At 39.6% G+C, this 15266-nt stretch overlaps 1 protein-coding gene across 5 annotated transcripts in view; it reads left to right on the top strand.

Moving 5' to 3' along the window:
* Positions 1 to 15266, top strand: part of lrp8 (low density lipoprotein receptor-related protein 8, apolipoprotein e receptor) — a 238165-nt gene that overhangs the window by 192676 nt on the left and 30223 nt on the right. For all 5 annotated transcript variants that reach the window (XM_047375057.1, XM_047375060.1, XM_047375059.1 and 2 more), the window contains exons 11-13: positions 3749 to 3973; positions 7089 to 7207; positions 8239 to 8378. In XM_047375057.1, coding sequence (XP_047231013.1) covers positions 3749 to 3973; positions 7089 to 7207; positions 8239 to 8378 — 484 coding nt within the window. The remainder of the gene's footprint in view (positions 1 to 3748; positions 3974 to 7088; positions 7208 to 8238; positions 8379 to 15266) is intronic.

Here is a 15266-nt window from a genome sequence, read left to right on the forward strand (position 1 = left end):
GTGGACAGCTCAGCCCCTCTCTTCACCCAAGTATCCAAAACATGCGGCCGAAGGTCTGATGATACGACAACAAAGTCGATCATTGACCTCCTGCCTAGGGTGTCCTGGTGCCAAGTGCACTGGTGGACACCCTTATGTTTGAACATGGTGTTCGTTATGGACAATCCGTGACTAGCACAGAAGTCCAATAACAAAACACCACTCGGATTCAGATCGGGGAGGCCATTCCTCCCGATCACGCCTCTCCAGGTGTCACTGTCGTTCCCCACGTGGGCGTTGAAGTCCCCCAGCAAAATAATGGAGTCCCCGGGAGGGGATTTTGGAATTTGAGTCTTGAAAAATTGAAAGAAACCATCCATTGACATAACTTCATCTGTTATCACCTGTTCAATCAGAGACCTAAACAATTTTGCTTAATGTAGCATAATGACTTATCTAATTGGATTTTGCATCTGTTGAAAAAACACATGCTTAAAGAATTTAAAGAGAACAAATAGTTTTTAGCAATAGCGTTTAGACCAAAGATAGCTCCTATTTTTCTGGCTTTTGGGATCCATCAGAGACATTGTAAATCCTAATGGATTGACAAATCTAACATGGCATTATTGTAAATGTACAAAAGGTTTCCTGTAATTAAAAAAATATGTAATCCTTTTTAAACACAGTTATTTTTGCTCAGGATGTTTACAGTTCCAGTGTGTGCCCAGATTTAGTACTTAACCGTACACTAGAATAATATACAATTTGATGTAAAGCATGCAGCACTGGATTGTAGTGCACACGATCATATGAAGCAGGCAATAAGAGAGTTGCAAATATATATATATATATAAATAAACAAACAGTTTATCTACCTTGCCGTGCATAATAATATAAGAAACAGTGGTGGATTATATTCGGCTTGAAAACAAAGATTGCATGTGCTACTTCAGGTGCTAATATTAAAATAAGATAAGTCAGAAATAATCGGAAGCTTCATGGTTTCTATGTTATTATCTTATTTAAAGAAGCTGCTTTTTTATCATATATTAAATTATATTTATCCGGTGGTTTTATTTAGTTTTTCTGTTTTTTATCTTTTTCTTGTCATAATTCAGGTAGGAAGGTTGAAAAGTAAGAAAACACATTTGTTAATTTGGTAAAAAACAAAAAAATTCTGACACATTTTTTTTCATTTTCCAATAAACTTTTCAACAATACTTTTTTATGTTAATTTTGCAAACAAGCTGCTGTCAAGCTGCTCCTTGTGTTTGTTAAACCTGCTTGATTCATGCAGGGTCACAGACATTTGATGTCTGTCTCTTGCAGCAGTCATTTGGCAGGAGACAGACACACTCTGGACAGGCTGCCAGGCTATTACAGGGCAGCACCGAAACACACAAGACAAACAGCCATGCATCACAAACTCAGACCTAATTTAGGTCATGGAAAGAACATGCATGCTCCATGCAGAAAGACCCCGGGGATGGGATTTGAACCCAGGACCGTTTTGTTGCAAAGCAACAGTGCCTATATCTGCCCTTTACCTGTGGATTTATGTATTTATATGTTTAGCTGCTTGTTTTAAAAAGTTCTTATAGGATGTTTTTGATTATCTTAAATATGTCTTTAATTTGTCAAGTAACAAAGAAATGGTAGACATCTGTACGAGGCATAAAGTTGTATTTCCAATACTTTTTCATCTAAATGCCAGTTTTGAGCATTGTTTGTTTTTGGTTTGGATCAAGCCTAAAGTTTTGGTCGAACAATTTAACGAGTGTCAAGATTTGTTTTCTTCCGCTGCACTCATGTTGTTACTATAGCAATTTTAACAATTACCCAAATTCACTTTAGTTTATTTATACAGCGCCAATTCACAACATGTGCTGTCTCAAGACACTTTACAAACTTCAATCAAATCATACAGATTCCAAGTCCAGTACATACATTCCAACTGATCCTAGTTATCAAACAATGCAGTCAAATTCGGTTTGATTTTTTTAATTGGTTAAAACGTTTTCTATCTAACTTCTATCAAGAAAAATCTTTCTTCATCACTTATAATCTCCTAGCTTTCAGCAAAACTTTTCTGTTCTTATTCAAGTGTTTTTACTTAAATGTAAAGTCTATGTATTCTGAAGCATGTGCTAATTCGCCGTCATAGGGACGTGGTTTTCCAGTTGGTTTTCATAGTGATTAGTATTCTGTGGGTCAATGTCTTGTTAACTTCTCCCAATAATAGAGATGTTGCAAACAATTGTATGGCCAATTAAAGATCCAATCTGCTCTGAGTTATTTGCGTAATTTATTGCCAGCTTATTCTGCACCGCAGTGTGTATTGACTCTTTATGCCCTTGCCCTGTTTTTATACAGTGGTGAAGCTCAAATGTAAATGTCCAAATGGGTTCTATTAGGTTCAGATCTAAAATAGGCCTCCATTGCTTCAATAATTGAAAGGATTTCATCCTTATCGATATTGATTCTGACTTTACTTTCATTTTAACCCCCGAGGAAGAGACTCTGTTTGGATTTATGTTTAACATACTTTAGCATAAAAGAAAAAAAGTGAAACATTAGATAATCCATCGCAGTAACACAGGAGCAGCCAAGAAGCCCCACCACCCGTATACAGAAATGAGTTGGCAAACAGTAATACAGTCAATTAACTAGACAATCTGCTTTCAGATCCTAGTCTCATCCATCTCCGCCTGATCTTTCGCTCCAATTATCCCACCAGCTTTCTTTTATGGTTAAGATCCCATCCAAAAGTCTCATCCTGGTGCCTCTTTTGTAATGTTCCCTTGCAGAAACTGAATTTAAATGTGGGCTTTCACAGCTTTTTCATAAGACTGATTTAGACCTGAAAATGTGATGACATCTTACCATGTGTCCCAGGTGAAGTAGGTAAACAGTTTTTTTTTGTTTTTTTTCTACTAATAGATGAAGACAAATCTAATCTTCATGTTTGGAGAAGAGCTCACACTGAGTTGCTCCTTAATACAGGAGTTTTCTAGGGCACGTTTGTCCAAAGTCCAAAAGTAACAGGCATACAGTGCTTTGTTAAGGCCATAGCCATTGTATTTTTAGGGTATGTCTCTACCAGCTTTGAACATATAGAGAAAGAAATAATAGCACATCACTCCTGTCCTATCCGTTTTAGAATAGATTTTAAACTTCTACTGTATGTTTTTATAGATCTTAATAGTCTGGCCTCATCTTACTTATCTAATATATTGAGTTTTTTTGTGTATGGTAGATCCGTGAGGTCTTCATCCTAGTTTTTACTGAACGTTCCAAGGACCAAGTATAAACATTGGGGTGACCAGACGTTCTCTGTAGCGGAACCAGCTCCCTCTGGACCTACGCTCTATCACTCACCTGGGCCATTTTAAATTCAAACTTAAAACTGTTTTTTTACTCTAAATGGCTTTTAATATCCAGTAGCATGGTGGCATTTTATTCCAGTTTCCTTAAACTTTGTCACAACTTTTCCTTGGACTCTCTGCTGTGTTTCTTGTTCTTCATAAAGCTCTTTGTTTACTAATGTTTTATAACAAACCTCCAAGGCCTTCACAGAATAGCTTTATTCGTACAGACATTAAATTACAGAGGACTGTATTTATCTATTAGTTGACTTTTTAAAGGCACATTGGATTTTATTCAGCTTTATCAGAGTACAGGGGGCTGAGTTTAGGGGCATGAATACTTTTACAGGGCTCTGTATATACTATAAATATGACTTACTCTGTTTTTGTCTTCTGTCCAACAGTGCATACATCAACAAGGCCAGTGACTCTTCACAGCAGGTGACGTTGGTTGACTCGCTCCATTCGCCGGAAGGCCTGGCTGTGGATTGGGTCCACAAAAACATCTACTGGACAGACTCGGGCAACAAGAGCATCTCTGTTGCAACGGGAGATGGCAGGAAGAGGAAAGTTCTAATAGCCACTGAGCTCAGTGAGCCACGGGCTATTGCGGTGGATCCACACCAAGGGTGAGAGAAAAGTTTTAGTGTTCAGGGAGTTTTGGACAGGAGTTAAGTGGAATAGCCTGAAGGAAAGAGCTTTACTAAACGTCCATAGCTCTGATTATTCTCTGCTGAGTGTGAACACCAGTTTCATTATGACACCAAAATAAACTTTTTTCATGATGGCTTGAAAAATTTTAACACAACAAAGCAATTCTATTTTGAAAGATGAGCCATATGGTGCATTATGCAATGTTGTAATTCTCTGGAACGAGACACTGACCTTTTTCCTTCCTTTTCTACCACTTTCAATTCATGTCTGATATATTGAGCTTCTGAAATGAATATTTTCACAGCTCTACAAATTTTGGCAAGCATGAATAAAAGCAAATGGAGCCAGTTTATCAGTAACCATTTTAAACACACTTGTTTAAAATTGTTCAAACTTCTGCACCTATACTTTATACTTGTCACTGCAGCCTTTAAGCTCAATTTCTAGCATTAAAAGGGAAATTTTAATAAATGTTGGATGGATAAGACAGATATATAGTGGATATTAAAGGTCTACATGTGTCTGTTAAAATGCCAGGTTTTTGTGTTTGAAAAAATTTAGACCATGATAAATTATTTCAGATTTGTTTTCCATGTTTAATGTGGTATATACCCTGTATTACCCAACTGGAAAGAGGGGTCAGTGTTAGAGGCAAAGTTATTAGCTAATTTCCCCATATTATTATAATAGGAAGATTAGGGCTGAAACAATTAATCAGATTAATTGTGATCAATAATCAATTAATCGTGATTAATCGATTATTGAAATAATCGTCAACTAATTTAATAATCGAATAATCATTAACTGAAATATGGAGACTCTAAAACTTGCCATTTGCTGATAGAACAACCCACTCAGAGCAGTAATTAAGCCAAAACTGAACAAAAAATCTATTCTTTTTGCGTTTAGGACAAAAAACCTTCTTCTGTTAATATGCTCGGTCCAGAACTCTTCAAGTGGCATAGTTAGCTTGAAATCCAGAAAACAAATCTCCCATGAAGCACCTTTTGCTATCTGATAATTATTCAGTTAATCGAGAAAATGGTGAACAGTTTAATCGTTTAGCAAAATAATCGTTAGTTTCAGCCCTAAGGAAGATTCTATTCTTCGAATAGGTGGCCTACAATCTTAGAGAAAATTTGCATTTGATGAAGCAGTTTAGATCTTTCAGCAATGGAGAGACGTTTATACCATGTGGTATTATAGTACTGCAAAACACTTCATTATCACTGAGACACAAAACAAAATTACTTCTTTACTCGCTCCTAAAGGAACTCAATTATCAAAAGAAATATATCTTTTTTTGTCTTTTTGACAGACCAGTTCAATGTGGTTTTTCCAAGACAGCAGGAGGTCAATCAATTTCTTGTAATTGAGACACCTTTATTATAGAGACAACCCATTTATAGAACAGAACCTAAAGGATTTCTGCATTATGAATGGTAATGGGAACTTTATGGCAATCGGGTAGTGAACCATAAAAAGTTGAAATAACCTGGATCCACAAGTGTTCACGATTAATTCTTATTTAATAACCCTTTGGATTCAGTTTGACACATATGACATTAGGTATACAAAATCAGATGAATCTGAAATAAAGTTGAACCTGTCTTAGCTGGATTTTCCTGACGTCTGCTCAAATGAATCATTTAACTAAAGACGCAGTTCTCTGCCAGGTTACAAGGGATCAAAATGATCTCATTGTACAAAGGTGTTAGTCAAAAGAAGGGTACAACAAATCCACAGTAATAAATGGTATAGTAGAGATACTCATCCATAACTTGAGAATATGAAGAACCATAGTGAAATTATGAAAACTGGGAGTTTTCCATAACGGATAAAAAAACACAGAAACTGCTCAGGCTGTCAAGAGCCTAACAGCAAGACTGAAGGAACTGCAGAAACATATGATTGGTTTTGGTTGTGGTGTACCTGTGACAACAATCTCCTATAGTCTCCATATTTCTGGGAAAAAAAATGTTTTTCTTCCAATGAAAACAGAGGACCAGCTTAAATCTCCTAAGATTTTGTGGGACAATGTCTTTGGTCTGATACAATTAAACTTTGGTAATTTTGGCCACAATTCCAAAAGGTACATTTTGCACAAAAGTAACACAGCAAATTGCCAAAGGAACACTGTACCCTCAGTGAAATGTGTCTGTAGTAGCAACGTGGTCTGGGGTTACTTTAATTCAGATGTTATTGCGGTCCTAGTTAAGGTAGATGAAATCATGAACTATATTTCTGATCCAAGACATTCAGGTGTTTTCTACAAATCTAAAGATAAGGAAGGATATTACTTTGCATCCAAGTACACATCTAAATCAACAAAAGAATGACTTCAACAGAACAAAATTAAAGTTTTGAATGGCCTAGCCAGACTCCAGAGTTATTATCAAAATATCTGCTGATTTACATTAAGAGGGCAGTGGACAATAGATCTTTAAACAATCCAATAGATTTTGAGAACGTTTGCAAATATTACCAAAACAGGATCTCATATACTGCCAGACCAAAGAAGATAAAGTTGAAATTTAAAAGGTGTTCCAACTGGATGTTACTTTAACAGAGTACACATTATAAAACCAAGTTGTAGGTCCTTTTTATGTTTTATATTTTTCCCTCCAAATGACTTTACCAGCGATGTATAGCATAATTGGGATGGATGGATGGATTGATGGATGGATTGATGGATTGATGGATGGATGGATGGAAATACAGACAGATAGACATATAACATACATTGATATAAAAGACAAGTTTAGGAAATGTAGGCGTACTGTTGCTTGTAAGATGTACACTCACTATACCATAAAAATACTAATAAAAACCAGAAAAAGAAAAAAGAAATACATATGAAATAAAGAATTTACAAACTCCTCCTATTTTTATTACAATAACATATGACCTGAGAATTGTGCATTAATTGTTGCTATAACAAAATCAACAAGATACAAGACCTCCCTCTTTAATTTGACTCTGACATTACACATTTAGAACGATCCCCAGCTTGTTTCATTTTGCTTGTTTAATTTTTAGTCATTGCATTTGCATCATTTATATTTACCTTGGCAACGTATTTTGTCACAGTTTCATGTACTGGTCCGACTGGGGAGATCAGGCCAAAATAGAGAAAGCTGGGATGAATGGAGTGGACCGTCAAATTCTGGTGTCTGACCACATTGAGTGGCCCAATGGAATCACTCTGGGTAAGAAAACAGGCTCATTCTTTCCTTTCAGATAAACCAAGGAGCCCTGAAAACACAAACACAACAGTCGGCTGAATGCAGAGAAACAAGCATGTAGACTTCAGATAGGTGAATAGTGTAAAAGGTGCTCTGACCCAAATAGCTCCCGTAGTTATTTCTCAGTCTCTATCTTTCTCTCATCAATCAAGCCAGAGAGCGGTCTCTGATTTAATAAGCCCGACACTCTGAGCTGTCAGCACCTACCATCATCCTTTACAACTCCCTTGGCAGCAACAGCAAATTTCTCTCAGCTGCCCTTGCCTGAGGAGAAATAAAAGCACGCACTCACCTCGATCAGTGGAATTGTGATGCTGCTGGTACATTCATGAAAAAAAAATTATTTTTAGATGAAGGCAAATGAGAGAGCCGACCCAGGCTGCATTAGTTTCCCGGGGGGAATAGGCGGATTATTTCACCTTGGTCATTTATTCCAAGTGACTGAGTCAGAAAAACTCAATTTTTGTTGTTACTGCTTAGCAGTAAAAAAGGTGAAATTTCTCTTCAGTTTTTGACTTTCTCTGACAGCCTCTTCAGGCATGTGACCCTTGCTTTTATTGAAAGTATATTTCAGATTTATATAGTCTGTGAACTGTCAAATTAACCACAGCATCACTTTAATGCCAATAGTGAAGCAAAGGAGGCCTTCTGTGATTGTGTTCAGGATCGTTACTTGGAGAATAACTGAAACCTAGAAGACCAAAGTGTTCTTTTAAAAAAGGTTCACCTGGACTAATGAATTTGCTCAAGGGCATGGCCCTTCCCCAGCTGTGATATTACAATCACATCTTTGTTTTCTCAGCACCGTGCCTCAGCTGTCATGTCAGAGAAGATTGATGGTGTAGCTACTGGGCCATTACATTTATATACCTCTCACCCTGCACCTTTCTCTGCTGAGTGACCTTTTTCTCCCTCTTTCTCCATTCACCTTCTACTTTTCTTCCTCTCCAATTTGGTTTTGCTCTTTTTTTCATCTCTTGTCTACATCTTGTCAGATTTGTCCAACAGACGTCTCTACTGGGTGGACTCCAAGCTGCACCTGCTGTCAAGTGTGGATCTGAACGGAGACAACCGCAAAGTGCTGCTGTCGTCCCATCACCACCTTGGACACCCATTCGCCCTTACTGTGTTTGAGGTACAAGAACAAGTTGATCTTATAATGTACTCAATCCAGACAGTGGGAATGCTTTGGTTTGATTTCTTCAGCCACATGTTTTTTACATGATTTTGTGTGTAAAATAGCTATTGGTGACCCTGTTCTTATTTAAAAGCCTTGCAAATAGAACATCACTAAATTTTACCAGACTGAAGCATACAGAACCATCACTCTTTGTGCGATCTTCCCAGATCCTCCAGAATTCTGGGTCTTCTCTTGGGCAGTCTCCTCTAAAACTCACCTCACTGGTTTGCCATAGCATAGCAGTTTTCTGGCCGAGGGTTTCTGATTTTTCTCCTGGTGTTTGAAAGAGTCCAAGATGCCTTGCACTCTAGCTAGTTTCCCAGGACATTTGGGAGAGAAACAGCCCCACACACACATCACAGATCATCCGCTATATTTAACAGTTGGCATGAGATGTCTTTCCACATATCCTTCCTTGTTTTTATGCTAGACCAACCTGGGGTGTTTGTTGCTGAAAAGCTGAATCTGTGTCTTATCAGACTAAAACTTACAGTTCTAGTTAAAGTCTCTACAGTGTTTAGGGAACATCCCCCCTATTTTGATAGTAAGATTAGAAAAAGGCTTCTTCCTGGCATGCCTTCCAAAAAACCAGTAACTATCTAGGTTTTATCTTACAGTTGTTATGTAGACTTGGTAAACCTAAGATACTGACTTGGATGTGAGCCTTTGAGATGTTCTTACGTCCCTTACCATCCTCCTGCGCAGTGCCAAGATAAACCTTTGATAAACCTTCCCATTTTAAGAATAGCTAAGCACAGCGGGCCTCTATTCCCTATATGATGCTGAGAAAAGTATTATTAATTGAAATAATTTGAAAACGTCCTGTTTTTATTTAATTCAGTTTCTCTTTTTTTGGTATTAAAATTAGTTTGATAATCTGAAACATTTAACTGTGACAGAAAAACTAGTTTTTCTACTGCAGTAAAATATAGATTTATTTTGTAGGCTCTTTAATTATCTTTATAAGGAACAGCAATAACAGTGGTGGATGTTGTATATTTACCATCCAAGTTTATACATAACAAAATGCAAAGAAAATGTACCATGTAGTCAACATTAAATTTGATCAAAATAAGACATAAGCATTTTATTATATCACATTATATATATATATACTCGTACTCGTCGTCTTCCGCTTATCCGGGATCGGGTCGCGGGGGCAGCAGACTCAGCAGAGACACCCAGACGTCCCTCTCCCTAGAAACCTCTTCCAGCTCCTCCAGGGGGCAGCACAAGGCGTTCCCAGGCCAGCTGAGAGACATAGTCCCTCCAGCGTGTCCTGGGCCGTCCCCTGGGCCTCCTCCCGGTGGGACGTGCCTGGAACACCTCCCGAGGAAGGCGTCCAGGACGCATCCGGTCTAGATGCCCGAGCCACCTCAACTGGATCCTCTCGATGTGGAGGAGCAGCGGCTCTACTCGGAGCCCGTCCCGGATGGCCGAGCTCCTCACCCTATCTCTAAGTGAGTGCCCGGCCACCCTACGGAGGAAGCTCATTTCAGCCGCTTGTATCCGGGATCTTGTTCTTTCGGTCATGACCCAAAGTTCATGGCCAGAGGTGAGGGTAGGAACGTAGACCGACCGGTAAATCGAGAGCTTCGCTTTTCGGCTCAGCTCTCTCTTCACCACAACGGACCGGCACAGCGCCCCCATTACTGCGGCAGCCGCACCGATCTGTCTGTCGATCTGCCGCTCCATTCTTCCCTCACTCGTGAACAAGACCCCGAGATACTTGAACTTCTCCACTTGAGGCAGGAACTCCGCTCCAACCTGAAGACCCGGGGACTCCATTATTCTGCTGGGGGACTTCAACGCCCATGTGGGAAACGACAGTGACACCTGGAGAGGCGTGATCGGGAGGAATGGCCTCCCCGATCTGAATCCGAGTGGTGCTTTGTTATTGGACTTCTGTTCTAGTCACGGATTGTCCATAATGAACACCATGTTCAAACATAAGGGTGTCCATCAGTGCACTTGGCACCAGGACACCCTAGGCAGGAGGTCAATGATCGACTTTGTTGTTGTATCATCAGACCTTCGGCCGCATGTTTTGGACACTCAGGTGAAGAGAGGGGCTGAGCTGTCCACTGATCACCATCTGGTGGTGAGTTGGATCCGCTGGAGGAGGAGAAAGGCGGACAGACTTGGCAGGCCTAAGCGCATAGTGAGGGTCTGCTGGGAACGTCTGGCGGAGCCCTCGGCCAGGGATGTATTCAACTCCAACCTCCGGGAGAGCTTTGACCAGATTCCGGGGGATGTTGGAGACATAGAGTCCGAGTGGATCATGTTCTCTGCATCTATTGTCGATGCTGCTGCCTGTAGCTGCGGCCGTAACGTCTGCGGTGCCTGTCGCAGCAGGAATCCCAGAACCCGGTGGTGGACACCGGCAGTAAGGGACGCTGTCAAGCTGAAGAAGGAGTCCTATCGGCTGTGGTTGGCTTGTGGGACTCCTGAGGCGGCTGACGGGTACCGTGGGGCCAAGCGTGCCGCGGCCCTGGCTGTGGAAGAGGCAAAAACACGGGCCTGGGAGGAGTTCGGTGAGGCCATGGAGAAGGACTTCCGGTTGGCCTCGAATCGATTCTGGCAAACCGTCCAGCACCTCAGGAGGGGGAAGCAGTGCTTCGCCAACACTGTTTACAGTGGGGGTGGGAGACTGCTGACCTCGAATGAGGACATTATCGGGAGGTGGAAGGAGTACTTCGAGGATCTCCTCAATCCTGCCATCATGCATCCCATGGTGGAAACAAAGGCTGGGGACTCGGGGTTGGATTCTTTCATCACCCAGGTTGAAGTCACCGAGGTGGTTAAAAAGCTCCGCTGTGGCAGGGCTTCGGGGGTGGATGAGATCCGCCCTGGGTACCTCAAATCTCTGGATGTTGTGGGGCTGTCATGGTTGACACGCCTCTTCAACATTGCGTGGCGGTGGGGGACAGTGCCTCTGGACTGGCAGACTGGGGTGGTGGTCCCCCTTCATAAGAAGGGTGACCGGAGGGTGTGTTCCAACTACAGGGGGATCACACTCCTCAGCCTCCCTGGTAAAGCCTACGCCAGGGTATTGGAAAGGAGAGTCCGGCTGATAGTCGAACCTCGGCTTCAGGAGGAGCAGTGTGGTTTTCGTCCCGGCCGTGGAACACTGGACCAGCTCTATACCCTCTACAGGGTACTCAAGGGTTCATGGGAATTTGCCCAACCGGTCCACATGTGTTTTGTGGACCTGGAGAAAGCATTCGACTGTGTCCCTCGTGATGCCCTGTTGGGGGTGCTCCAGGAGTATGGAATCGGGGGCCCTTTACTAGGGGCCATCCGGTCCCTGTACAATCGGAGCAGGAGTTTGGTCCGCATTGCTGGCACTAAGTCGGACCTGTTCCCGGTGCATGTTGGACTCCGGCAGTGCTGCCCTTTGTCACCGGTCCTGTTCATAACTTTTATGAACAGAATTTCTAGGCGCAACCAAGGGCCGGAGGGGGTCTGGTTTGGGGACCAGAGGATTTCGTCTCTTCTTTTTGCAGATGACGTGGTCTTGCTGGCCCCCTCTAGTCAAGACCTACAGAATGCGCTGGGGCGGTTCGCAGCCGAGTGTGAAGCGGCTGGGATGAAGATCAGCTCCTCTAAGTCCGAGGCCATGGTTCTCGACCAGAAAAGGGTGGCTTGTCCTCTTCTATATATATATATATATATATATATATATATATATATATATATATATATATAAATATATATATATATATATATATATATATATATATATAATATTTCTATTTTGTGTGTCTTACCTAATAGACAAATTTTATATAAATATATCAAGAATGAGCCACATCCTCATGTCTTGTTTGTAAATTTATATGTTGGACTTGTGGAGCCAAATCTAGGCCCTAGAGAAAGTTTTTATTGTACTTTAAAATAAACAAAATTTACTTTGTTCTTATCATTAATGCATGAATTAACCTACAAAAAAGATCATGCAAATTATTGAAGAATGCTAAATGTGATTCATTTTCTGTAACCACCTGGGTCTTTCAGAACAGACAACAGAGCTGTAGGAGACGTGTGAGGTCACTCCAAGTTTGGGAAGAGATTTATTTGAACTATGGAGTGATTCACATTGACTGGAGAAACTGAACAGTTTAATGAGAATGGACCTGGAATAAGCACAAAATAAATTTGTTAAATCACTCCATGGAGAACGTAGTCAAAGTGATGTTCAGGAATCTCTGAAACTAATACAGTGTATTTATTATAATGGATGTGAGTGACTTTGATTACTTTCAGAGTAGATGGGTGTGAGGTAGAACAGCACAAAGACAGAATTGTGAGGATGAAGGTGAATAAAGAAAGAGACAAAATGTTATAAGTCAGAAGTTTTTTCTCCATTCTTCTCTTTACTGCACATGCTGTGATGATGAGAAGCTGAAGAAAAAGGAGGACATCCATCATGCCTGACTCAGAGGATCTGTATGAATGTTGTGCAATGTGTGTGTGTGGGTGTGAGGAGAACCTTTGTTTCAGATTGCAGTGAAAGTTCACCCTCTGAGATTAATAGCCCTCAGTTGTTCTGCTCCGTGTTCTATACGGGTTATGATACAGAACAAATTAAAAATCCTTTAGCTGTAAAGGCGGTTGTTCTGCTCCCAGTAACTCGATTATGGGACATTTGTTTCTTTAGAGAGGTCTGGATAAAGCTGTGAACTGAAAAACGGAACTATTTTATTCAGTTAATTTGACTCTGGTCATTTCATGGTATAGATCTTCCTGAACAAACAAGATATTAGAGTAATCACAAAGTTGGGAGACAAAGAAGAGCACCTGGGCCCAATTGAACATACATCATATTCGAGTGTAGTGGGGTGGTTCTGTGCTAGGAGCAGTGAAGTGAGGAAAATATGTTGCTTGTCTTTGACAAATTTCCTCATTAAATGGAGAAACAGTCTTTTCTGTGGAAATATGAGTTTACTCAAAATACTAAAACAAACCTGGACATTTGTTTAGCATGTTAAATGTGGAATTTTCTACAACTGCTCTGGTGATGGTGCTTCAGAGTGTGTTAAAAAAAACTTGTTGGAGTAGTGGCCTGACAAGTGTTTACTCCAAGCATTGGATGAACCAATGACTTCCAGGATCATTGTTGTTCGGTGAACAAACAACAATATACAAGTGATCCCAAAGAAACTGCAACAAACCACTCTGATAAACCACTGATAAAATAAGGAAATATAAAGTACATCCACTCAATGCAATACGAAACAGAGTTGTATGAGCACAACTGCTCTCCAGCAGCATGAATCATATATTGCAGCAATGACCAATTAATAACATTACATGGTACATAATGCTAGGCAGACACGTCACTCACCTCATCATTCTGGGTGTTTAAAACAGATTCTGAAAACTGATAATAATTATCTGAACACTTGGGGGCACCCGTAGTGCACTGAAATCTGATTCTCAATCAGTTGATCCTTTATCCAAAACATGTAAAACAAGATGGTAACAGAACAGCATAGTTCTGATGCAGTACAACAGCCTGGATTCCACATCCTTGATCCCAAACACACACACACACACACACACACGCTAACCATGAGAGCATCAAAAGGCATACACTTATTTCAAAGACATGACTGCACATGAACCTCTTATTGTTTTTCATGTTTAGACCCATGTAGTATGTGTTTTTCAGTATGCCAGCATACATGGGGTGGTAGGAAGCTGTGTGAAAGCAGCTTAAGTCTTTTCTAGTTTTGTAAAGTTTTAGCACAAGAGCTTGTGATATTTAAATTTCACACTATTTCATGAATTGAGTCTTTCTCATCATTACCTCAGTAAATCAACCCAAAGTTAAACTTTGAAACCCAAAGTGAAATATTCTAAACTCAGGTTGATTGAAACACTGTTTTAATATGTGAAACCTTTAATCTATTTTTAAAGAAAAGAATAAGAATCAAAGTTTCTGAAAGTAAAAAGTATCAAATGTCATCTCATTTGATGAACTGAATGTATAATTACATGCTTAGTCTAATAAAAAATAAAACACATATAACAACATAACATGATAAAATAATATAACCGTACTATTTTTTTATGATAGTTCATCTTGTAATCTGGTTAAAAACGGCTCAAATAAAATCAACAAATTTCTCTGCAGCATGGTTAGGATTAACACAAAAGCTATATATGTAGCCTGTGTATTAATTTATAGAGATATACTACAAAATGGATAGTTGACATTAAAATCTGGACTGTCTTTGAATCTAAATACAAAGATTTTTTAGGGCTGCTAAAAATATCCCCATTTTTAACTCATATGAACTTCCCTCAACTGTACAAAAGAATGATCTTAAAAATTTATTTAAAATCTGTATTCATAAACAAGAAAGTATAACGTTAAGACTGTCACAATGATCTAAATTTTGCCAAAAACAAATGTTCCTGCAGCAGGGATGTGGCATTTGACTGGTTAAATTTATGACATTTGGGTCAAAGATCTTCATTGGAATGCAAACGGTGTAGTTGGTATTTTGGTTTGTGCTTAGTTAATCAGTTGCTGGGTAATAAAATAAACAGTGACATTTAGGAAGAGGTGAATGAAATCTGCAATCATTTAAATATTTCCTGAAATAGTAATGAAAATATCTCTTTCTTTCTTTTTTTTTGTTTTTGTTTTACTATTCAAGTGCAAATTATTTTAAATTGTAAAATGGTTTAACATTCAATAATTTCAACAAATTAACCATAGCATTATTGAAATCTACATAAACCATTAATGCAGTAGTTCTTTTTTTTTTTTGGATGTGGGCAAGTAAAAGAAGGTGTAATTGTAATTATAGGCTATTGTTTATGACTTTTTAC

Source organism: Girardinichthys multiradiatus, chromosome 9, assembly GCF_021462225.1.
Source record: "Girardinichthys multiradiatus isolate DD_20200921_A chromosome 9, DD_fGirMul_XY1, whole genome shotgun sequence".
In the NCBI taxonomy this organism is placed as follows: Eukaryota; Metazoa; Chordata; class Actinopteri; order Cyprinodontiformes; family Goodeidae; genus Girardinichthys; species Girardinichthys multiradiatus.